The 26,881-nt window shown below is 42.4% G+C and overlaps 1 protein-coding gene across 3 annotated transcripts in view; it reads right to left on the minus strand.

Moving 5' to 3' along the window:
- Window positions 1-20,054, minus strand: part of MCTP1 (multiple C2 and transmembrane domain containing 1) — a 497,445-nt gene extending 477,391 nt beyond the window's left edge. For 2 of the 3 annotated variants that reach the window (XM_065406109.1, XM_065406107.1), the window contains exon 1: window positions 19,501-20,054. In XM_065406109.1, coding sequence (XP_065262181.1) covers window positions 19,501-20,054 — 554 coding nt within the window. Of the gene's footprint in view, window positions 1-19,439 lie in introns of all 3 variants that reach the window. The other variant, XM_065406108.1, reaches the window with a different exon arrangement.
- Window positions 20,055-26,881: the final 6,827 nt, after the last annotated feature.

A 26,881-nucleotide genomic window follows, 5' to 3' on the forward strand; every position in this document is an offset into this window, starting at 1 on the left:
CCCCTTGTCCACATGTTTGTTGACCCCTTCAAAGAACTCTAATAGATTAGTAAGACATGATCTCCCTTTACAGAAACCATGTTGACTATTGCTCAAGAGTTTATGTTTTTCTATGTGTCTGACAATTTTGTTCTTTACTATTGTTTCAACTAATTTGCCCGGTACCGACGTTAGACTTACCGGTCTGTAATTGCCGGGATCACCCCTAGAGCCCTTTTTAAATATTGGCGTTACATTAGCTAACTTCCAGTCATTGGGTACCGAAGCCGATTTAAAGGACAGGTTACAAACCTTAGTTAATAGTTCCGCAACTTCACATTTGAGTTCTTTCAGAACTCTTGGGTGAATGCCATCTGGTCCCGGTGACTTGTTAATGTTGAGTTTATCAATTAATTCCAAAACCTCCTCTAGTGATACTTCAATCTGTGACAGTTCCTCAGATTTGTCACCTACAAAAGCCAGCTCAGGTTTGGGAATCTCCCTAACATCCTCAGCCGTGAAGACTGAAGCAAAGAATCCATTTAGTTTCTCCGCAATGACTTTATCATCTTTAAGCGCTCCTTTTGTATGTTCATCGTCAAGCAGCCCCACTGGTTGTTTAGCAGGCTTCCTGCTTCTGATGTACTTAAAAAACATTTTGTTATTACCTTTGGAGTTTTTGGCTAGCCGTTCTTCAAACTCCTCTTTGGCTTTTCTTATTACACTCTTGCACTTAAGTTGGCAGTGTTTGTGCTCCTTTCTATTTGCCTCACTAGGATTTGACTTCCACTTTTTAAAGGAAGTCTTTTTATCTCTCACTGCTTCTTTTACATGGTTGTTAAGCCACGGTGGCTCTTTTTTAGTTCTTTTACTGTTTTTCTTAATTTGGGGTATACATTGAAGTTGAGCCTCTATTATGGTGTCTTTAAAAAGGGCCCACGCAACTTGCAGGGATTTCACTTTAGTCACTGAACCTTTTAACTTTTGTCTGACTAACCCCCTCATTTTTGTATAGTTCCCCCTTTTGAAATTAAAGGCCACAGTGTTGGGCAGTTGAGGTGTTCTTCCCACCACAGGGATGTTGAATGCTATTGTATTATGGTCACTATTTCCAAGCGGTCCCGCTATAGTTACCTCTTGGACCAGCTCCTGCGCTCCACTCAGGATTAAATCTAAAAAAAGAAACACACTACACACACACACACCCTTAGACTTAGTGTCTTCATCAAGATTATAGTTCTAGGATAGTGTTTCCACAATTCTTAGTGAGTTTTGTATGCTTTAGAAAGATGCAACATCATGCATATCCATTTCCCTGTCCACATTCTCTTCACACCTGCCAATTTCCATGGTGTACCAATGTTATTTTCATAAACACACAGTGTAATACTCAAGAAGCAGAGCTCACCCCCTATGACATCTTGAGACTCAAATAGCATTTATTTTAATATCAACTGGTTACAAAAAACGAGAGCAAAAACAAGGATCAAACGTTCATAGCTTTTTATAAGTAATTTTTAATTGTAATCACACATTTCTTGCAGAGGAAGTTCTCAGCCAAGCGAAGAAGGGAGAACTCACTCCACACTGGTACAGAAATAGCAGAAAGCAGAAGGAAGAAGTGCCATTTCTTCCTCCTGCTGCCAGATTCTTAGGATCATCCCCTTTAATTTCCATAGGCTCTCCTGCTGTGGGCTCGCTTTCTGCTGTGTTTGTACGAGTATTGGTATTGATCAAGTCTAATTGACTAACTTCCTTTCTTTCCCTATCCACATTCTAAATTACTATATTGTTCTATTTTTCTGACCATACCCCAGACAAAAGTAGAAAGCCATCCTTTATTTTTTCCTGCCTAGAAAGTAGTTTGTTTGGCCCTTGAGAATTTAGAGCTGTTTCCTTGGTAGAATCACGTAACACTCTTTAGCCAGTGCTCAAATTACAGCATGTGCAGAATTCCAAACTTCTGGGATAAAAAGCAATCTAGGACTTCTATTACTGAATGAAGCAGAAATTACTCCTGAGGGAATTCTGCACCAAAAAATTATGAATTCAGCAAATTTTGTCAAAACACTATATAATCATACCAGTTTCAATTATTTTGGAAATTTCAAAATACCTGTCAGCAAGTATGTCTGTAACAATACAGACACACACAAACATTCCCCCAGGTGTAGAGAGTTAAAGAAACCCTATAACAGAGGTTCTCAGTGGTCCGCAAGCTCCATTCAGGTGGTCTGCGGATAGTTCCCTCTAAGATGTGCGCCTGGGCGGCCGCACACACCCCACCTAATTAGTGGAGCCACGCACTAATTAGGTGCCTGGACTCTGGAGAAGACACACATGTAAGGTGAGGTGGTGGCGGGGGAGGAGAATAGGAGGTAGGTGGGGGGGAATTTGGGATGTGCAGGGCTGTGGTGGCCAGAGCAAGAGGTGACTCTCCCCAGCTCCAGGGCTGCAGCTGCCGGGGAGAGAAGGGCCCTCCTTCCCAGCCCCAGCTTGGGGGCTGGCACGGTGGGGGGAAAGGTAAGAATTAGAAAGGTAAGACTACGGATATTAAAATAGGAGGTGTTTGCTTTTATTTGTAGAACAAAAAAAACTAAGTTTTTTAACTTAATAGTTAGCTAATGGTACAAACAACATTTGGAAAGATCATTAAGTGGTCCGCTGAGACCCAGCAAGTTTCAAGTGGTCCGCAAAAAAAAAAAAAAAAAAAAAAAACAACACTTTAGAACCACTGCCCTACAACAACCCATTTCCTGTTTCTCTGCCCCCTCCCCTCCAGGGCCCAACTGGAGAGGGGTCAGACACTCACACCCTCCTCCCCCCCCAGAGCCCAGCCGTGGGTCCCCTGAACCCAGTTGCTTGTGTGAACACGACCAATCCATACTAGAATCACAATTCAGGCAGTTTGATTTATGAAACAGCTGGTGATGCATAGACATGCTCACAGAAGCTGGAGATAGCCAGAAAACTAGTGCTTTATAACTTCATTGCACCGTAACCCCCTTCTGACAACAAACATTACTACACAACCCCAGGAAAGGGGACCAAAGCCTGAGCCCTCCTGAGCCCTGCTGCCCCAGGCAGGGGGGAGCAAAACCAGAGCCTCACCACCCCAGGCAGAGGGGGCAAAGCCAAAGCTTAAGAGCTTCAGTCTGGGGGGGGGGGGGGGGGTCTATAACCTGGGCCCCACTGCCTGGGGCTTTGGCCCCAGGCGGTGGGGCTCGGGCTTCAGCCCTGGGCCTCAGTAAGTCTAATACCAGCCCTAATGATCCTATTAAAACACACAGTCATGACCCACTTTGGGGTTCTGACCCACAATTTGAGAACTGCTGCCTTAGGATAATAAGCTTTTCTATAAAAGCTTAAGGAAGACTATACTAGTTTTGTGCTGAATGTCTTAAGTGGATACAGTGTTGTTGTAGCCATGTTGGTCCAAGGATATTAGAGACACAAGCTGGGTGACCTAAAGAAAAGCTCTTTTTAACTTCAAAGCTTGTCCCTCTCACCACCACACACTGGTCCAATAAAAGATATTAACTCACCCACCTTGTCCCTTTAGTTGGATATACTGTACTAGGAGTTTAAGCATGTATTTTTGTGTTGTTTAAGATTCCAAAACACTTAATCAAAAAAATCAAACTGGTGGGGAAAAAAAGAAAAAATCTAGCAGAATCTCTGATGAGTTATAGGTTGGTAAAATAACAAATTGATTATACTGATTATGGAGCAGGATTTCCCTGTCCTGCTTTATAGTTAAGGCTGAAGCCATCTTTGCATTATATGCCAAATGTTCAACCCTCCTTTGAATTTCTCCAATCAATCAACCAATCCTCCAGAAATTGTACATGTCACATCTCATGTCTCATCCCAGGATACTACTATTTTTTCTTTTGGGTGTGGGGAGGAGGAGAAGGAGGAAGGAGTGGGGGGGAAGACATCAAAAAGATTTTTCAAGCTCCAGTGTATCAAAAGCATCCCTGTTGTTAAGTTGTATAAAAATATCCTAAATCATACTTAGCTCATTAAACCAAACTCCAAATTCATTTTTTGGGCCTTGCTCAGGAAAATTTAGTCTCTTAAAAAAAAAAAAAAACGAAACAGGGAGAAGAGGTTAATGGGAAAGTTACAAAGACATGAAGATTTGGTTTTACATGTACCTGAAGCAAAGTTTAGAACATTAACAATATAAGTGCTCATAAATAAGATGACCTACTGCTTCTGCTGCCTCCAGGCTTTGTTATAGCAGCAGCTAGTCTGAGCCCTAGGTAGGCGATGTAAGAAATGGGGAAGTATGGAGGGCCTGAACTCTAAAAGAGGAGGGGTGGGGCATATAATGAGGAGGGCAGAGGACCAGGAAGAACATTTACTGAAGGGAAGGAAGGAGGTGAACATAAAATTGCACTCTCTGATTGCAGAATGGGAGGAAAGGTCAGGGAGAGGATGCATGGAAGGGATGGTAACCTACCATGGCATGAAGATGGTGTGAATGTTCAAGGAGCCCAAAAGAAGGAGCATAAGAAGAGGCTTCAAGCAGTTTCAGGGAAATGTGGTTGGAATGGCAGGAATGCAGGGGACCAGAGGGGTATGATGAACAAGGGTGTTTAGGGGGACTAGGTTGGTCACAAAGTTGGGAGGAAGGGTGTAGAAGGCATGGAAGGAGGATGCAAAGGACCAGGTAGGTACTGAGCAGGACAGGGAAGTCACTCTTTCTGAGCTAGCGTTTTGTTTGTGAATCCATACACATTCTTTCCTCTGACATATAGGATTCAGATAGTATTTTTACATTTAATACTGCTTCCAAGAATATTTAGATTCAACATTTAATATTAAAAGCATGCATTTTATTAGAAGAGTATTAGCATACCAAGTGCAAAGTGGGGGGATTTTTTTAAAAGATTAACTTTTATACCTCATCTGATTGCATAACAGATCAATTCAATGGTGCAATGTCATCTGTAATAATGGGCAGTACTGGTAAATGCACAAATGATACTGCAGAACTAGAGGAGACTCAGAAGGAAGAGGAGGGGCATGGAAAGACTCATGAAAAGGCTGGGATGTTTACTTTACAACAGAAATTAATAAAAAGGTAACATGATAAAAGTACCGGTATATAAAATAATTAATGGTATAGAACAGGCAGACTGGGAATTTCTATTCTCTCATTCTCATGAACACAAAAACAAGGGGACAGTCAAATTTTAAAAGTTAGCAAGTTCAAAATTGATAAGGGTAACACACAACATGTAATTAGACTCATAGGTTCAACAACTGTCTGTGGCAAAGTAAAATCAATAACTTTTGAATGCCCTATCCAATAGATTCAAAATTTTCAGGGAATATGGTAGGCATCAGTGGGAAGAACCCAATTGATTTTGGTGAAAACTGAAAACCAGAAAAGGAAAATGGGGGACATGTGCAGCCTCTGGCTTTTAGTTAGCAGTCCCAGCAGCTTCAACTGCATCTATAAAGGTGTGTCTACACTGCAGCTGGGAGTGTGACTCCGAGCACCAGTAGACAGACTTGCACTAGTTCCACTTGAGCAAGCATGCTAAAAAATAGCAGCGTGGATGTTGCAGCATGGGGGCAGCAGCTCAGGCTAGCCACCAGAGTCCAAACTTACCTGACCACTTGGATCTGAGCTGTAGGAGCTATCCCAAGCCACAGCCCATACCTTAACATCCACAGTGCTGTTTTTAGTGTTCTAGCTTAAGTCTGGGCTGGGCAACACACTCCAAGCTGCTGTGTAGACATACTCTAATTGTCTATAGATAAAATAACCTGTTTGTGTAGCCATTAACACCTTCCAACACAACATTATCCCCCATGTCACCTCAGTTTAACACACTGAATTCCTTATCTCCTAGACAAAAAAGAAATAATGGAGGGAAAGGGGGAGAATGGGGCAATAGGAGAGCATCCAGAGTGCCTGAAACAGAGGGAAGGTGGCACACGGAGTTTGTGAGAGAAGAATGGAAGGGTTCAAGGAGCCCCTGGTGCAAGCAATGTGTTCAGCCTACAGAAGCAACAGAGCATGCAACCCCCTAGTCATAATTATAAACTTTTTGGAAGGGATGGTAAACACACTTAATCATCAATAAGGATGATACCTAATGGGGAGGTGGGGGTAGATTATCCCATATCTGCTTATTGTAGAGTTCTTACAGTGGCCAGTACCAGATGCTTCAGAGGAAGGTGTTAGACATAATACTGGACATTGGGTTTGATCCACTATAGCAATTCCTACATTCCTTTGTTGATGGCAGCTTTGGGAGAGCTCTATTTCTTAAACATGCACTTCTAATAGTTATAATGCAGAAGAGCAGCATAGTGTTGCATCTCACTGGCTGGTATAAGGGACAGCTCATTGCTATGCTAAAAATTTAGCAGTCACCACCACTAGACACCCAGCTATTATACATGGTAATCAATTTAGCAGATAAAGGCTTCCACTCATGAGAAAGCCAGGAACAGTGTGAAAAAAACAAGACCTCATGGAATGTCCAGCAGCTATCAAGTGAGAATACCATTTCAAGTATAAATCATGCTAAGCTTCAAAAGACATCAGAGCAAGAATTCAATTATATGTTTAGAACCACTGTTTTGAACTATCTAATTTAAAAGTATAAAGCACCAAATGATTGCCAGCCAGTCAGAGGGACAAGATGGGTGGGGTAATATCTTTTATTGGACCAACTTCTATTGGTGAAAGTGACAAGCTTTCAAGCTACATAGAGCTCTTCTTCAGAGTCATTTCATCATTTCAATTGACTGGAAGATTCAGGACACTAGCTTCAGTAAAGGAGGAGAAGCAATGTTAATGCACCATTCATTCGTCACTCTTCCTGGGAAAATTAATTTTGAAATATAGTGTGGATTTAGTACCACTATAAAAAAATAACACTGAAAATCATATTATAATGGATATTCCGAGTAAAAAAAAATCCAATTTTGTATTACAAAATGTCATTCTATAGGATAGCTTTAGTGTGGGTGAAGGAACCATCTTTGAACAAATCAAAGGCTTTTGATACAAACTGTTTTAACGACACGTATGTAAAGAACAACAAATATTGGAGCACACTGAAATGAACAAAAGTCTGTATGCATTTTAAATTTAACAAACAATATCTGCAAAGCTGATTTAAAAGAATTAGAGCTGTTGGATGGGATGCAATATTGCCAGCCCCAAAAGTTTAAAAATCATAAAATCAGACTCCAAAAGATTGTGATATTCGCCCAAAAGTCCTCAGATTTTAACAGACCGGTTATATTGTGTTATTTTGGTTTGTCCTTTGGTTTCTGAATCCCCCTTGTGACCGTGCGTGTGCATGCATGGGGGAGGGTAGGGCAGGCATCTGGGGCACTTTTGGCCAGTCACAGGCACACTCACTGATTGCCTGAAGGTGTGGAGCTTCCAGCTTCTCCCCAAACCCAAAACTTCTAATTAATTAATTCTGGCCCCAGCACCAGATCTACCTATTTCCTAGCCCATCACTTAATTATGCATTTCATTGAGCCCTCCACCCCATCAACTTTGCCTCCTTCCATCCCACATCTGTCCCTGCTCCTACAAGGATTCTTTGCTCCTTCTCCCAGGCCCAAGGGGCAGTTGCAGCAGCATCCCCTTCTCAGGCTTGGAGGGGGACAGTTACAGGGGCTCCACACCCTCTCCCTTCTCTGACCCTGAAGCACCCAGCGTGGGAAAGGAAAAGGAGAGAACAGACTAGCCCATTATGCACAGGAGGGGTGTGGGTAAGGAGGGAGCAGAGCTGCTGGGCTCTTTCTGCTCTCTCCTCCCCTCATGTCAGAATGGTATCAGCTGCTCTCTACCCTCTGGCCCTTACCCAAAAACTCCTGCCAACTCCCACAAGAGAAAATGGTGTCTGTCCTCTGCAACAGATGGCTGCTCTTCCCAGGAGGTGTGGAAGTGGAGAAGGCATCGAATCACAAGGGGCTTTCCCCTGTGATGGGCTGGAAACTGGGGGAGGTGAGAAAGCGGGAGGAGTTGGTTGGAGCTGCTCACCTGATAGGGAGACTGGCCCAAGCAGGGGCCAGAGTCACATTAATGGAGATGAAGTCATGAGAGCTGGTAACATTATGAATGGGTTAAAGGATTGGAGTGGACCAGAGTGCCTTTCACCTCTAGCAAATCTGTTAAAAACTGGCCCAGCTAAGTAGTAACCAAAACTAATTGGGGCAAGGAGATTGTTCCTTAGCTTATGCTGAAGGCACATTGGTAAGGTAGTGTGGGAAAGTTTGCACTACTATTATATCATTCGGTGGATCAACAGGACTCTTAATTCCCAGGTGCTATTAAGTTTTAGGATTAGTCATTCCTAATGGGAGCCTTACATGAATGCTAAATATTCATTACGTTGTTTTAGAAGAATCATATAACCAATGCTTCTCCAGAAAATTGGAAAATATTAGGAAGCAACTAATAATGAATTCTTGTTTTAAGGCATACACACAGATGATGTTTGAGCAGTGAAAGCTATAAGATAATGAGCAAAAAAACCCTTCAGACTTTGTTGTGTACTCCTTTGAGCCAAGCATTTTTACAATTGTGATGAAAAGATAGCTATAGTATGTAGTATCATGGATGCGTATAAATACATTGAAAATGCTTGTAAGTAGTTTTTTAAAAAACAAGCCTTACTATATTTTGCATTAAGATATACCTTTTTGTTAACTGCAGTATTTGCGTCATAGCAAAGCAAAAAGTGGTTTTTAAACAAGGATCTAAAAGGACACAATCACTGTCAGCAGACCTAAGTTACATCCTAACATGGTACTTAACTAGTCTTAAGGGTGGCCTCTACAAAGAAGTTAGGAGCCTAAATTGCTCTATGGATTCTACCCTTAGTTCTTACCTAAAGGAATCCACAAAATTGGGTTTTTGAAGACTCACTCAAAGTCTGAATAAACAAACAGCGTGTGCATACTCGATAACATGCGGTATATAATCTAGATATAGAAATCTGCAGCCATACCGCCTTGTGTTATTAGTTTGAGAGATCTGATGGGCTATGATGGTTAGGGTACTTGGACGGTATTGGGAAACGGTTAATAAATACCTAGTTGCTGCAGGAAGTGATGTGATTTAGTAGGTGACACTCTTCCCCTTGACTTTCCATACTGAAGTGTTTTTTGTACTATTACAGGGTACTGTGCAGCTGGCAGTGCCATTTTCTGGCTGAGATGTAAACAAACCAGACCATTTGTAGTCTTACTTGTTTAAAGATCCCTCTGACTTCATAAGAGATAGGGTGTTACCCCTGTCCTGACTAAATGCCAAATCAAGTAATTGCATTTGGCCTGTCTAGAATTCATCCTACATTTTAATTTGGGTATAGTATGCTTCTAAGATATTTGAGACTGATTCTTCTCTCCCAGCTATGTGAAATTAGTGCAACTCCAAATCCTGTTTTACACTGATGAGAGAGAGAGAGAGGAGAATCAGACCCCTGGCTGTGTTCCAACTCACAGCAGAACCCATTTCTGTGGCAGGTGAAGTGATCCTTTTATGTATTTCCCAAGGCGATGAGACTTTATCGATTAACATTTGTAAAGTACTATAAGAGCCCTGGATGAAAAGTACTAGTGGAATACAAATTAGACTATTACCCTTTCAGTATATTTTGCTATTTAACTTGCAGTCTGAGGTTAAAAACAGTATTCCAAAAAAAGTTTTTGTATTACATTTCTCTAGCAGCACTGTTACTTTACTATGCATCGTGGTGTAAATTCAGTATTTGCAAAGAGTTATGCAAGCCCCTGCCAGGCGTCATTAGCTGTTATAAGGCCAGTTCAATACTGTCCAAGGGTTTTGTTTAAAATAAAGTGACTGGCTCAAGTCACCTCCAAAAATCTTATCCTATCACCACAAGCCAGGTTAAGAATTTAAAGTTTTCACTGATTTAATTTAGGCTCCCGAACCAACCATATTCCACCAAGATGATTCTATCCACAGACTATATCTTTCACAATTTCTATCCATTTCATAAATACATTTACATGCATCATGTAACACCCTTTTCTAAAAGAACTCCAACACAAAACACTATGCAGAAGTGAATGGGGGAAGAATTATAATTTGTGTAGTCACAAGTCTGTCACAGCCATAAGTACTGGAACTATGGGTGCTGGGGGTGTGGTCACACCCCCTGGTTTGAAGTGGTTTCAATTATATAAAGGGTTTACAGTTTGATTCAATAGCTCTCAGCACACACACCTCTCTATAAAAATTGTTCCAGCATCCCTGGTCACAGCTAGATTTTTCCTCTCTTTATAGAGAAAGCAAAGAAATATTTTTATTTTTAAAGCTTATAACATTGGGGGCTTAACATTATTTAATTTAAATAGTGATTATATAATGTTATGAATTAGACTGAGGTCTGGAATCAGTAACAAAATTAGAGACTGAAAGACAAATTCTGTCCTCAGATGAGGCAGGGCCAGCTCCAGCTTTTTTGCCACCCCGAGTGGCGAAGAGAAAAAAATAAAAAAGCTGCGATTGGCAGCACTTCAGCAATTCGGGACTGAGGGACCCACCGCCGAATTGCTGCTGAAGACCCGGACGTGCCGCCCCTTCCATGGGCCTCCCCAAGCACCAGCTTGCTGCGCTGGTGCCTGGAGCTGGCCCTGCATAGAGGTCTCACTGAAGCCTTGTGGAGCTCCACAGAGATGCATCCCAGGGCAAAAATCTAGCATGTGTACTGTGCCATACCACAAAACAAAATAGTTAATTTAGGAGTACTATATGATTCATAGATTCCATGGACAGAAGGGACCATTGTGATCACTAGTCTGACCTCCTGTACATAACACAGGCTACAGAATTTCCCCAAAATAATTCCTAGATAAGATTTTAGAAAAGCCTCCAATCTTGACTTAATTGTCAGTGAAGCAGAATCCACCATGACCCTTGGTAATTTGTTCCAATAGTTGATTACTCTCACTGTTAAATATTTACACCTTATTTTCAGCCCAAAATTTGTCTAGTTTCAGCTTCCAGCCAGTGGACCCTGTACAGGGCCGGCTCCAGGCACCAGTTTGGCAAGCAGGTGCTTGGGGAGGCCACTCTGGAGAGGGGCAGCAGGTCCAGCTATTCGGTGGCAATTTGGTGGATGGTCCCTCACTCCTGCTCGGAGCGAAGGACCTTCCGCCGAATTGCCGCCACAGATTGCGATCGCGGCTTTTTTTTTTTTTTTTTTTTGGGCTGCTTGGGGCGGCCAAAACCCTGGAGCCAGCCCTGGCCCTGTCGCACCTTTCTCTGCTAGACTGAAGACCCCATAATTAAATATTTGTTCCCCATGTAGGTACTTATAGACTAATCAACTCTCCCCTTAACCCTCTCTTTGTTAAGCTAAATAGATTGAGGTCTTTGAATCTATCACGATAAGGCATGCTTTCTAATCATTCTCATGGCTCTTTTCTGAACCCTCTCCAATTTATCAACATCCTTCTTCAATTGGGAGCACCAGAGCTGGACACAATATTCCAGCAGCACACTCGGGTGTGCCAAATAACCTCTCTACACCTGCTCAAGAAACCCTTGTTTATGCATCCAAAGATTATATTGATCTTTTGGCCAGCATCACACAGAGTTCATATTCAGCTAATATCCACTATGACCCCTAAATCTTTTTCAGGGTCACAAGATGGGAGATTCTATCCTGTGAAAAAGTAAGTATGGCCTACATTCTTTGTTCCCAGATGTATTAAAATGCACAGTTTGCTTCCGCCCCGCTTATCAAGTGATCCAGATCACTATCAGTTGACTTTTCTTCCTGATTTACTATTCCAATTATTGTGTCATCTGCAAACTTTATCAGTGATGGTTTTATGTTTTCTTACAGGTCATTGATAAAGTGTTTGAGAGTAGAGCCAAGAACCAATCCCTGCAGGATCCCACTAGACACACAGTCAGTTTTAAAAAGTGTGTGCTGACATTTTTAAGTGCTAAAAAGCACTTTTCTTTGCAGTGAAATGATAGAGATAATGCCTACTTAGAGTTCTAACAACTTTTCTATATGCACTTCACCATAATGGCAGTATAGGCTGCTGCCTTGTCTCCCCCAGCCCAGGAAGGACTGACACCACAACCTGAGTCTGGATGAGGCCCTTTTCCTCATTTATGGGTGCCATTAACAGTCTTCAGCAAAAACAAAAAACAAACAAACAAACAAGTTCAATAGCTAAAGCATTTCACTGGCACAGGTCTTCCTTGTCAGACCCTCTCTACTCCTGGCAGTTTTCCTCAGTCCTCCCACAGGCAATATACTGGGACACCTGCTATTCAAGGACTTTTGCATTCCAGGACTTATCCCAAAAGCCAGCCTGCTTCCTTTAGCTCCCTTTTCCTCTTTCAGCCTTTATAGTAATCACCTAGACCCTTCCCAGTTAGGATTGATAATGCCCTCTACCAGGGCCCAACAGCTGTCCTTATACAGCTGACTGGCCGCAGACCCTTAAAGAGGCAGGTGACTCCATCATAGGCAAGATGAAGCTCGGGGGATTAAAAAAAATCCTAAAATTCTATCATAGTAGCATAGTGCTTTAGACTTTTCACTTTAAATTGTACATCAAGCATGAATTTTTTTTATTTTTTTTTTAAAATAGTACCTACGGAACACACATGGAACAGTTCTACAGTAACAAACCTTATTCTTTTCCATGCCTTGCTGGTCAAAGGAGTTAGTACCCTTGTTAAAAAAAAAAAAAAAATGTTTCCTTATAGATGCTACTATTATAGAAAATAAAAGATTCAGCAATGATCACTGAAGAACTTGGTTGCTAACTACCATGCTGTAACAATTGTGGTAAAACACTGTATAAGACTTTTTTGTAAATACAATTGTATTCAATTCTATGTTCACAAAGACTACTGTAGTTTTGCCAAAAACAGGAAAAGTGAAAGATGTGGGATTGCAATATCTAAAGATAGTGTGGGGTAAAAGCAGGTTACTTCTGTGTTTCAATCCTGACTTTCCAATAAGCCATTCATTCCCCCAAATGCAATTTGGGGGGGGGGGGGAAATAAATTACAACCCCATAACTGCAAAGATTTCAAGGGGGGGGGAAATGAAAGTTCAAAATAAATGAGGTTATGGATGACAAAAAGAGTTGCTAGCTGGCTTTGAAATGTCTCTGCTCTGGTTACCCCATCCTCTGGGGTGGGGAAGAAATTTAAATGCTAGCCAGCCAATTTTGCAAGTGATCCACTTTGAAAACTCCAGGGACCAGTTTTAGTTAATTATAAGCACAAGTGAACTTGCACTTGATTATATACGGTTGTACTGTACTGTCTTTTGATTTTAAGGTCAACTGTAAGTGCATACAGTTGAAGTATTGTGAAGTAAGACACAGATCAAAGACACAGCCTAAAAGATGAGAAGTAGACAAATACAGCTCACGCTGCTGAAGAGAACATCTTCTGTCAGAACTGCATAAATGGAGGGAATCTGGAGGAGATTGCAGGATCTAGACTCATCCACTGGTAACATTAAAGATCTAGGGAAAGCCTTCAGAAATTGCAACAGCTTTCTAAAGAGAGGAAATCTTTAGCAACAGCTCCTTTCCCCACTCCTTTATCTTACACTTTTCTATTAACGGATAGGAGGTTCTCTTGGCCCAAACTCATGCCCTCTGTTTTTTCTCTGGTATCCCAAAAAGAGAATTGTTGCCTGCTGCCATGCCTGGCTGGGGAGCCACAGTTAGGACAGTATAGGAACTCAGTTGGGTCCACCTGAACTTAGGAGAACACTACTGTAAAAATTGGCTCCTCTTCCTCTAACAGCCATCAATGACAGCCCAGAAAAGGGGAAGGAAAAAAAAAAGCTGAAAACAAATGACCAGTTACAGCTCCCCAGTGGTTAAACAGGAGGGGGATGATCACTACACTAGACAAGAAAGCACTGGATAGAGAGCACTGCTTACCCAAGCCAGGGCAAGGAGGGAACACTCCCTCCGCTTTTAGCGGAGAAGAAGTAGTTGTGCTCCCTCTACTTACTTTAACCTCTGCAGCTCACTATCTTACACCAGCTAGCTAAAAATGCTGGAACTTAGGTCAAGCAGAGGAAGTGGAAGTGGGCAAAGAATAGACATGAAGTATTGACTGTGGCCTCTTGACCTTGTGAAATAATATCACATGTTCATTCCTTATGCTGAAAAGATTGGACACCACTTACCTAAGCCATGATCCTGCAAAGACAGTCCAGCAGGTACACCCCCTACACCAATGCAGTTCTTTGTGCAGGATCAGGGCATTAGATTTTAAGTCCTCAGGTCATGGACTGCATCTTTATTTACTCTGTCTACACTATCAGTGTGCATGACACCTCACCAGGAGAATAATTAATAATAGATTGTCTAAAAGATAAACCATTTTTTTGCTAATTAAAGATGAAATGTGCCCAAGACCATGTCCTCCAATTATAAAGCTGCAATACTTGTAAAAAATTTTAAGTACTTTTTTCTCCCTAAAATACTTTGGGGGGGGGGGAGAAGGGGGAAAATCAATCCTGAATTTATTCCACACACAGAACTCTGATCAACTTCGATGGGACTCATATGCTCTGTATCAGACCCATTAATCAGAGACCATCTGATATAAATGGGCATTCTTTCATTGACTGAGTTTATGGCTTGATTCTGTTTTATAGGTGGACTCTGATATTACTCTCTGTCGTATAACTCCACTGAAGCCAGTGAAATTAAATTGGTGTATGTGACAGTAGGATTATGCCCTTAAGGTTTGCTTTTTTGGCTTTGCTATTTTAGAAATGTGAGAAATCTGCTATTTGAAATTCAGCTTCAATTTCTTTGAAAGGTTATCGTCTTGACTGAATGTCCTACAAAGTGCCCAACACACAATGTTTTTAGGGAGTTTTTATTTATTCAGCTATCAAACTAAAAATTTATGAGCATAGCCACAGCTACTGTATTGATTTTTATTGCCACAAACATTAGAAGTAAACAAAGAAGCAATAATAAGTTATGTCCTTGCAGTGCAAGCACAGCCTGAGTGAATCCTAGAAGCTATAGAATGCATCTAGACTTATTAAAAAACCCTATATTTCATTAATGAGACCAAAGTTAGAAAGAAGCCACTAATTCAGTTGAGGGCACCAGCAGTGGTGGATTTAGAGTAAGTGGGGCCCTGTGCACAACTTCATATTCAGGTCCCCCCCTCGGGATCCAGCCAAGAAAAAGAATACTCACGCTCTTATCTCCCCTCATTTTTCATTTTTTTTTCCTTCATCCTCCTCCTATATTATAAGTAATGGGAAGTTAATGAAAATAAAGTGAGGTACCTTGATTGGGGCAGGTGGTTGGGGTACTGGAGGGGGGGCAGTGCTTACCTCGGGTGGCTCCCAAAGCAACCGGCACACACAACACACCCCACCCGCAGCGGCTCCTAGGTGGGGGGGGGGGGAGGGAAGGGGGAATGCAGAGGGTCTCCACACACCACTGCCCATAGGCACCTCCCCTGCAGCTCCCATTGGCCGCAGGTCAGCGCTTAGGGCTGGGGCAGCATGCGGGGAGATACGCACACAGCCACCTTAGCCCTGCTGCTGGCATGTCTCTGCACTCCTCTTGAAGGGAGGAGGCGAGCAGGTCTGGGTAGCACGCAGCGCCGCCTCCTCCCCCCCCCCCCCCCCCGCCAGGGGCGTGCAGAGACGTGCCAGCAGCCGGCCACTTCTGGGAGCGGCGTGGGGCCACTGGCCACAGCATGCAGGCAGCCTGCCTGAGCCCTGCTGCACCGTCCTGCATTTTGGGGGCCCCCATGTCACCGCATGGTTTGTTTCATAGTGAATCCACTCCTGGGCACCAGTCTACTTTGCTTACGTAACGTGGCACTGTTTTACAAATGTTATGACCCAGCCTCTTACAGTGAGGCTCTCCCTCTTGACAAAACTTAACATTGCAAAACATATGAAAGATGTATATAGTTCCCTTGCCAAAACATCAAATTAAGCAGAACACTGTTGAGAAATATTTTCGTGTTTATCATGAGAATGTTTTTAAATTGCCAAATACAGTAGACTGTAAACGGTAAAATATACCCCAGCTATTGTAATTACATAACTCGTAATCCAGAGCAGTGGAGGAACACCTATAGTTGTATTTAAAATTAAATACATTGTATTGCGTTTTATAGAACTTCCTCATGAAATTCAGCTTTTTACACAAGAACCACTCATTCATTATCTGTAATTTGTGTCCTGGTTTTGACAAGTCTAGGCATGATACCTATGTCTTCCGCCCTAAGTTTTCCAATCAAACTAAAATTATCACCCAATTGAAGAAAATTTCCACTCATTCCAAAGTTAACTTTTTTAAAAGTTAGTCCTTGAAGATCATTACAATGATGAAAGTCACTGAAGAGAAATACCCATTTTATAAACTCTTGCTTAGAAGTGATTTTGATTCGGACATCAAGAAGCCAAAGTAACTTAACAAGTTTCCTGATCTTTCTCAAATACTAGGAAGCTATATAAAGGCCTTGATTCAACAGAGGACTTATGACTCAATGAAGTCAATGGGACTGAGACATATGGTTAAAGTTAAGCTTAGGCTTTGATTCTGCACAGATTTTCGCAAATAATGAACTTTACACATGAGGAGTCCCATTGACTTCAATGGCATAAAGTTCAGAACACACAAGTCTTTGCAGAATCAGGGCCAGAATCTGTTCAGTGCGGACTAAATCAAATATACACATACACTTTATAGATTCTTCCTGACACTCAAAAATTAAAGTGCACCTTTTAATTCAGTTACTCATTTCTCCCATAGCTAAAGATCAAAGAATGATATATTCTTGTACCATATTGTCACATAATTATTTCTGCAAAAAGTATTTGATTGCTTAGACATACACTAACTCCAGAGTGACTCACATATCCTGAACTTTTCTACTAGAGAATCCATTGTAGGAGTCGACAGACCTATCAACAACAAGCATCATCACTTAACTTCAAACTGACAGCCATAAGAGTGATAGCTTTGAACAACACCTTCCTCCAATAATGAGAAAAATGACTATTTCAGCCTGAAATTACTGCAGTTTGTGTGAAATATTTGCTAGTAGTGTCTGACAAATATTCTGCAAGTTCATATATATTTTTAGAAATAACTTGCATTATCACAGATGCTATTTGTGCTGCTGGTATTTGTACATATGCACAAAACAGGTTCACTTTTCTATATTATGCGAGAAAAGTTACCCAACAAAAGCAGTGCCGATAAATTAAAGTAAATGGGGCACATCAGGCTGGAACAGACACAGGGCTTTCCTACATGGGAAAGTTACACAAGTATAAGATAAGGTGTGAATTTAAACCACTTGAGTTATACTGGTATAACTCCCTGTGAACGCTCTTATGAGGGTATGAGAATGCCTTTTTCTGATTTAGCTTATGTCACTGCCTTTGTGGTGTAGTTTAAACCACTTCCATTCTTATTCCAGAATAAGAGCATCAACATGGTGGAGTTAAATTGCTATAATCATACTGGTGTAACTATACTGGTATAGTTATATCAGTACAACTGGAAAAGTTTCTTGTTTAGACAAGCCCATAGTGAGGCATACAGAATAATTTTGGCAGTGTTAATGTCATGACATGCCCTGATATCACCAGTATGTTTGATTAACGGGATTACTCCTGAAAAGGCCCAGATCCTACAACTGCTTACAGATGTTTAACTTTTAATTACATAGGCTCATAAAACTTTTAATTCAATGGGACTACTTACATGCATGAAATTACACACAACACAGTCAACCTGTGGAACTCTTTGCCAGAGGATGTTGTGAAGGCCAAGAACATAACAGGGCTCAAAAAAGAACTAGATACGTTCACGAAGGATAGGTCCCATCAATGGCTATTAGCCAGGATGGGAGGGATGGAAAACCATGCTCTATTTGCCAGAACCTCGGAACAGGCGACATGGGATGGATCACTTGATGACTACCTGTTCTATTCATTCCCTCTGAATCACCTGGTATTGGCTGCTGTCGGAAGACAGCATACTGGGCTAGATGGACCATTGGTCTGATCCAGTCTGGCCATTTTTTATGTTCTTATTAAGTGGTTGTAGGATCAGAGCCAGAGTTTTTCAGAGTTCCCCAGTCACAACTTTTCTAAGACTCCAAAAGCTGCAAACCAATCTATGAACGTGGAACCTTATGCCTATAAATTTCATATGACAGGATCGAAGCCTAGAAGACATACAGTTAGGATTATACAAGGCACAATCCCCAAATACACAAAACTTCAATTTTTGTTAATGGTAATTTGGCCTGAATAAAGGACTTCAGATTTACACAGAGCAGAACGTGGCCCACAGTGGGAGGTGTGCCCATTTTGTTTTTAATTATTTCCTTATAATGTCACACCCCAATGGCCCCCTCCCTCAGAGGGTCCCCTGGGGAGGCAGATCAGCATTGTATGTTGCTAACGCTGTTGCAGCCAAGAAACATGCAGCCACATCTACATCTTACCCAACCCCAGTCAACCGTGGGAAAAGGGTGGGGGGGGCCCCAGCTGGGTAGGGGATTGCAAAACTTCCCCCTCTTCTTCTTACATTACACCCAGGCATGGCCAGCCTCAGGTAGTGCATGTGCGAGTATGAAAGTGGGTTAGGGCTTGGGGCTAACGCTGTCTTCCTTCCTCGGAGTGACGTGAGGAACCCCCAGCACTCTCCGCTGTTATTTTATTACTAAAGCTTTAAAACGTAGACACTTGGTGTCCTCTATCATCTCTTCCCCTAACAATCCTGCAGCCTCAGCCTGATCACCTAACGCCTCAGACAGATTGGTAACATAAGTCTGTCACAATACAAGCTAGGAAATCAGAATGATATTGGAATCATTTGTACTGTGAAGAGAGAAGACCATTCAGTGCACCAGACGGTGGTGTTGATTACTTTGCCCCGGCCTGATATCCTTGACAATCGCCTCTACACACACTTGTCCTCTTAAATACACCGTGCCCCCTATACATTCAGTTTAAACAGCAGTGCAAACACACGCTCCTCCCACAGCCTGAGGCTCTCCCTCGTGTGTGCACGTGCAAGACACACAGCTGACGAGTGAAGCTTACAGCTCTTCTCTCCTAAGCAAGTTTGCCTCCCTTTCTAGGGCGTTTGAAGTGAGCTGGGTTTACCTGCACCTCCCGTGGAGCGAGGGACCTGACTTTCCTCTGCCTTGCACCTGCTCTCCCATTAACACCTTTTCAGAGCGGGGGGAAGGGGAATGCTACCGAACCAAGAGGCTCCTGTTTCCCGCCCACACTTTGGCCAAGCTGCGGGGCAGTGGGGACTCAGGCCCTGAGCGTGGCCCCGGGGTAGAGACCACAGGGTCCTCCAGGCCCAGGGAAATAAGGACCCTCTCCCGCCCCCTCAGCCGGAGCTGTCAGTGGTACCGGAGTGGGGGAGGAACTCACCGCGCTGCCCTCGGCTCCCTCGTCCTCGCTCCGCGCGGCGCTGGGCTCGTCCTGCAGTAACTGCTCCAGGCAGGTGGTGCCGGGCAGAGAGGAGCTCTTCTGGTGGGACAGGTGTGCTGCGGGCCGGCGTCCCTCCTCCCCTCCTGCCTTGTCCGCGCGGGCTGGGGCAGCGGGAGGCAGCGGGGAGGAGGAGAGCGAGGAGGCGGCGGAGGATGAGGCGGGAGAGCAGTCAGGGCGGCCGGGTGGCTGCTGCCCCTTGCCTTGATGGTGCAGGTGCTCGCGAAGGCGGCGCAGGGCGGAGGCGGGCTCGCCGCCCGGCTCCAGCGGCTCGGCCGAGGAGCAGCACAGGTTGGGCTGGGAGGAGGAGAAGACGCGGTCCAGCACCTGCTTCCGCCTCTTGAAGCCGCTCCACCTGGCGCCGGGCAGCGGGTCCCTCTTGCTGCCGCCCGGAGGAGGCGCGGCGGAGGGCTGGGGCTCCGCAGTGCGGCGCTCAGCGCCGGACCGGCCGCTCCTGGCTTTGCTGCCCAGCTGCAGGTTCTTCCAGAGCCGGGCCTGGAAGGAAGCCGCCGGCTCGGGCTCGCTGGGCTTGTCTCCAACAGCAGCCCGTGGCTCCATCCTCTTCCTCCCGCCTCCACTTCCCCGCGGGCCGCGGCTCCTACTACGGCAGAGGCTGCGGGAGCAACAGCAGCAGAGCCCGCTGGGGCCCGGCCGCTTCAGTCCAGCCCCGGCTGGAGAGGAAGCTGTGGCCGCCGCCGCCGCTGCGGGATGCGCACGGGGGCTACCGCCTCCTGGTGCTGCTGCAGCAGCCCCGGCTCTTTCCACCGGCCGGCGGCCAGCAGGCGCAGCAGCTTGATCGGCCAAACGGGCGGCACTAAAGTTTACCTGCCTCCCTTGCCCTAATTCCCTTCTTGCGGCTGTGGGCGGTTTTCACTGCTCGCGGGAGCTGGCTGGGGCGGGGGGGTTAATAAACACGTGTGCGATCATGGGGCAAACCCAAAACAGGGGGGGAAATCATCGCTTCAGATCAGAATGGAAAGTTTGTAACGATAAATCCGCAGATAGTCCCCTGGCGGTTGCGGGCTGCTAAGAACTCAGACAGCCCTGCTGCAGCTGCGCGGGTTGGGGATGAGCTCCTAGGTGATCCTGCAAACGCTTTTATCACGACGCCAACCGTGAAAGTTAGGAGTTTAGTGAGGGACGTTGATTAATTGGCTCACTGTAGTCACAGCTGCGCAGGAGATGATGAGTGAGTGGCTTGTCACCGTACGCATCCAAAGTTGTAATATAAGCGGGTTCTCCCTGCCTCCTGCTGCCCCTTCCCCCACCTGACTGTATTTGCATTTGTGACTAGTCTCTATGAGAGAGAGATTAGAACAATTAGCAGATACTACCATTTAACCAGTAGGTATGGCAACTATAAAAATAACTGCAATTCTGTGATTCCTTGTAGGCTAGTTCCGGGAAGTGGGGGGAATTAAAGGCATAGCATCTATACGTAGACTAAAATAGTGTTTGGGGGTTAGGATTTCCATGTATAGCACGAATGTTTGCTATTTGCTCCCTATTTCTCCCCCCCCCCCCCCCCCCGCGATGTGCAGGTAGGGCCGGTCTGGCTCTGAGTTCTCGGACCTGTTCCGCACGATTAACTTGAGCTGCTGCACCGCCAAAGGTTTTCCTTCCAGATCTCTCCAACTGTCCTACACTGGCCTCACGCGTGCAAGGGTTAGTTTGCTGCTCACGACGGGAACTGGGCTTTTGCATATGGGGACTCGGGCTGAGGAAATTAATCTAAAATTATAGACAAGCGATGTCTGGCAAATCTCATTTGATGGAAAGGCTTAAACAGATGACTTTTGTGCCAGGCACACTTCTTTGGGGATGAGCCTTTAATTCTCTACGCCTCCGGCGGTATTTTACCGTAACACTCTCTTCCTAATAGAAATTGTGAGTTCCTGAAAGCAAATGTTAGTAATAAAAAGAAAGAGGAATATTACAGCTACCTCTACTCTCATGATCCCACGCAGTATCAAAGTAAATCACCAAACGGATCGCTTCAGGGAGGAAGAGAATAGAGACTGTAACTAGAGATAGACTTTACCCCGTTTGACCTGCTTCAGGTTCTGGACTTTTCAACGTGGATCATTATGAATACCTGACCTATTCTCCCAATAGTATTTTCTCTAAACACATTCACAGAAGTGTCGCTGTTGAAAGTGACACTATGGAAGTGATGTTGGAGCAATGATTATTTAAAATGACTGATGCAGTAACAATCCCAGATATCACAGAAAACATTGACCTAAGTACACAATTTATCCAGGGATACATCTTCTGGTTTGTGGCTATATCCATATCCAGTCTTAGTTTTTTGAAGATATGAGAAAAATCATCTAGTGGGTTCCAATTTTCAGAAAAACAACCAGTAAAAAATGTCTTTACAACAAGAACAGAGCTGTAAAAATCACCAATAAATAAAATAAATAAATTAGATTACACTTAATTAGGCAGTATTTCTGAAGCCCAGTTGGTCCTAGCATATATAAGAGACAAGGTGCTCTAAGAGCCCTGTGCAGCTAGAAAGCTTGTCTCTCTCAACAACAGAAGTTGGTCCTATAAAAGATATTACCTCTCCCATTTTGTCTCTTATTACATTGAATTGTCTGTTCCTATCACAATACACAAAACATAGGGAAATAATAGAACACAATCAGGGATTAGCTCTCACAATACAATTTTGGTTCTCTCTGAAGCTTTATTGTTTGTTTATTTATTTAAAAAGTTGAGAGATTCAAATGGTGCATTTTAGAACTGCATTCCACCATCACCAGCAAAGCTAAAGTAAAGAAGTACATAAAAGACCAGATCCTCACCTCGTGTGCCTCAATGTAGCTTTATTGACATCACTAATGTACACTAGCTGAGAATCTGGCCCTGAGTATTAAGGACACTTGCTGAAATTCCTGCTACTTTTTAAGTTAAACTATAAGTCTAATGAGTATGTTGCTAATGTAGTACATAAAGTTTTGTTGATGTAAATCCAACATGTGGTAATGGTGGTTTATAGTACTCGGCGAAATGATAAGAAGGCCAGAAACTCAACTTGTTGCATCTCAGAAAATGAGAAAGAGAAGATGTCCTTTCAGAATAAAAGAAAGCAATTATACACAAGGAAATGTCATATAGGACCAGGTTTTCAGTAATGTTTTGCCTACAGAATATACAGGTGCAAACAGCTGCGCTTGCAAAATTCATAATGACAAGGGGCAAAATTGCATATGCAAATACCTGTACATGTTTTGCACATGTAGCTTCCAGTTTGCATATGAAAACATATTTTGCAAATTGTCTTCAGCACCTCTGAAAACCTGGCCACTAAAATCACTCTTGACATATGTCAAAATTCCCAAGAGAAGGAGAAAACCTAAAGACAGAGTTAATGCTAAAAACCTAGCAACCAAGACAAACTTAATTATTTAACCACAATAGCCAAAGTACAAAGCCAGGAATATTTAACATAAGGATTCAAACTAACATCTAAAAAGACAAATGGCAAGAAATAAATTTATTTTTGCCCTTACTTTTCACTGTCTGAACTCTGGATGTCTGGTTAGGTAACTGGCTGCTGAACTGCTACAATTCCAGGCCAGCCCTAAATTACAAGTAGATCATTCATCTGCCTAGAATGAATTAAACGTGGGCAGGCCCTTTTCTGTCTTTCCAAAACCATATTTACAGAACAGGAGTTGACCAGTGACTAAACTGGACTGCTCCCTAGTAATCTTGCTTTCTTTGAAGCCATTGCCTAGATTCCCATTAAATTCAGTCAGAGCAGAGTTGAGTACCGCTTTGGAGTAATAATCATGCAAACTCATGCAGTATAAGAGTGGTAGCCGTGTTAGTCTGTATCAGCAAAAACAACAAGGAGCCCTTGTGGCACCTTAGAGACTAAAAATGTATTCGGGCATAAGCTTTCAAGGGCTAAAACTCACTTCATCAGATGCATGGAGTGAAAAATACAGTAAGCAGTATATATATTATAGCACATGAAAAGCAAGGACGTGCTGGCTGCCGCTTCCCACAGCTCCCATTGGCCGGGAACGGCGAACCACGGCCACTGGGAGCTGCGGTTGGCCCTGCAAATGTAAACGAACTGTCTGGTGGCCTGTCAGCAGATTACCCTGACGGGTCACGTGCAGCCCTCAGGCTGCCCACCACTGATCAAAAGGTTCCAACCCTGCTGATGAACCATGTAGGTGTGACTATGATGAATTCCACATGATGTAATTTTTGCTTTTTCAGTTTGCTTTTTTAAAAACCTAAGAAATTATACCCCAAAAATTTTAAAAGAACATTATTGCAAAGTCAAGCACTCAAAAGTTAGGAAATGCTAGAATTAAGATTGCCTGGGCAACATAAATTTGGCTGCCTATGCATTATAATACAGTTGTTAATTACATGATCACATATTACTTTTTTCTACAGGACCCCTGCCCCATTCAGTGCATGGGATGGACCTGCTATGAGGATGAATCTGTGAAGGTTGTACAGTGAAGAAGACTCTTGTCTGAAGGGCCATGTCTCATTTGTTGCAGAAGTTGGAAGGTGTGTAGTAAAAGGTCTTGTGAGTCAGGCTGTTTAATTACAGCAACTCACACCATCCTCGGGGTTAAACACATCCAAGATTGGAAGGCAGTCTAATGATCCAAGGCAAAATTGCAAGAAGTCATGATGGCATAATCTGGCATTAATCAGAAGCTACTCATCATAAACAGGTCCATAAGAAAGGGAGCTATTGTACATGTTGAATTCTCTGAGCTAAATTACCTTTTGAAACCTTATTCTAAATCTGGAAGAAGGATCATAGCAAGAAGGCTCATGCCATTGTAAAACCAGAAGTCACATTAATTTTAAAATTCCTAGTTTGAATGAGACAAGAGTGAGCATGCAATGGCATATGGGACTTCACACCAAAAATAAATAATATTTTCACAATGTGCAAATAAGGTTTTATACAATGTAAATATATAATTTATATTTGGAAAAAAATATTTTTTCATGTTTTGTCATTAGTTGCTGTGCTGCTCTATGTTTCTATAGACTAAAATTGAGACAAATACAGAGTGACTTGGTAATTCAAGCAAGAGGCAGAGAAAATACAGAGTAGATAACTACTTTTTTGTTTTCACTGTTACTGTCAGAAAGGAAGAAAAATCTTGTGAGATAAAAGCAGTCTTCAGTACTCATTGAGGTGTTTCCTAGTTCTTGCTGTAAGTCACACAAGGCTAACCCAAGCCTGTTTCAAGTTGAAAAATAAAAGTGACATTTTTATAAATTCATATATTCCAAGGCCACAAGAGACCATTGTTAACATCTAGTCTGACCTCCTGTACATAACACAGACCATAGAACTTCCCCGAAATAATTATTTTTTGAAAAAATCCAATCTTGACTTAAAAATTGTCAATGGTGGAGAATCCACCACAACCCTTGGTAAATTGTTCTAATGGTTAATTACTTTCACTGTTAAAAATGTATGCCTTATTTTCAGTCTGAATTTGTTTAGCTTCAGCTTCCAGCCAATGGACCCTGTTATACCTTGCTCTGCAAGACTGAAAAGCCTGTTATTAAATATTTGTTCACTATTTTAGATACTTACAGTCTGTAGTCAAGTCACCCCTTAACCTTCTCTTTGTTAAGCTAAATGGATTGCAGTCTTTGAGTCTATCTTTGAGTCTTGTGGCTCTTCTCTGAACCCTCTCCAATTTATCAGTCTCTTTCTTGAATTGTAGGCTCCAAAACTAGACACAATATTGCCAGAGTGGTCACCCCAGTACCAAATATAGAGGTAAAATAACCTCTCTACTCCTTCTCAAGATTCCCCTTTTTATGCATCCCAGGATCACAGTGGCTCTTTTGGCCACAGCATCGCACTGGGAGCTCGTGTTCAGCTGATATCCACCATGACCTCAAAATCTTTTTCCGAATCACTGCTTCCCATCCTGTAAATATGGCCTACATCTTTTTTCCTAGACGTATACATTTACATTTAGTTATATTAAAATGCATATTGTTTGCTTATGCCCAGCTTACCAAGCGATCCAGATCACTCTGTATCAGTTAACCTGTCCTCTTCCTTATTTACCACTCCCCTAATTCTTGTGTCATCTGCAAATTTTATCAATGATGACTTTATTTTTTCTTTCAGGTGATTGATAAAAATGTTAAATAATGTAGGGCCAAGAATCAATCCCTGTGGAAACACACTGGAAACACACCTGTTCGATGATGATTTCCCATTTACAGTTACATTTTGAGACCTATCATTTATCCATTTTAAATCCATTTAATGAGTTCCACGTTAATTTTATATCATTCTAGTGTTTTAATCAAAATTTTGTGCGGTAACCTAGTCAAATATCTGTAGTCTCAGTATATTATGTCAACACTATTACCTTTATCCATCAAACTAGTAATCTCACCAAAAAAAGATATTAAATTAATTTGACAGGATCTATTTTCCATAAAATGTTGATTTGTTGATTTGCATTAATTACATTATCCTCTTTTAATTCTTTATTAATTGAGTCCCATATCACCTACTCCATTATCTTGCCCAGCATTGATGTCAGGCTGAAATGCCTATAATTACAGAGGTCATTCTGTTTACCTTTTTAATAAATTGGCATAACATTAGCTTTCTTCCAGTCTCCTGGAACTTCCCTAGTGCTCCAGAAGTTGTTGAAAATCAACATTAGCAGTCCAATGAGATCCTCAACCAGCTCTTTTAAAACTCTTGAATGCAAGTTATCTAGACCTGGACCTGATTTAAAAATATCTGACTTTAGTACCTTCTGTTTAACATCCTCCCGAGATACTAGTGGAATGGAAAGAGGTTATCATCACCATATGATGAAACTATATCATGTTTTCCCCCCAAATACAGAACTGAAATATTTATTGAACATTTCTGTCTTTTTGGAATTATTATTGATAATTCTACCATTTCCATCTAGTAATGGACCAATACCATTGTCATGATTCTTTTTGTTCCTAATATATTTTTTAAAACCCTTCTTATTATCCTTAACTCTGCCAGCTATAGATTTCTCCTTGTGTCCCTTTGCATCCCTTATCAATTTTCTACTATTTCTATTTTCTGATTTATATTCATTACTATCAACTTTCCCTGTTTTCCATTTGTTATATATTATTTTTGTATTTTTTATAGCTGCCTTCACTTTCCCCTCTAAATGAGGTCAGTTTTTTAACCAGTACTGCATTTTTCCTTCATAGTGGGATTATGACTTTTTGGGCATCTAACAAGTGGTTGCCAATTATCAGTCACATTTTTCTGATTAAGTTCTTCCTCTCAGTTAATTTTGCTCATAATTGTTTTCAGCTTTGTGAAATTAGCTTTATTGAAGCACCAAGTATATATATTA

The sequence above is a fragment of the Emys orbicularis genome, chromosome 6, assembly GCF_028017835.1.
Source record: "Emys orbicularis isolate rEmyOrb1 chromosome 6, rEmyOrb1.hap1, whole genome shotgun sequence".
Taxonomy (NCBI): Eukaryota; Metazoa; Chordata; order Testudines; family Emydidae; genus Emys; species Emys orbicularis.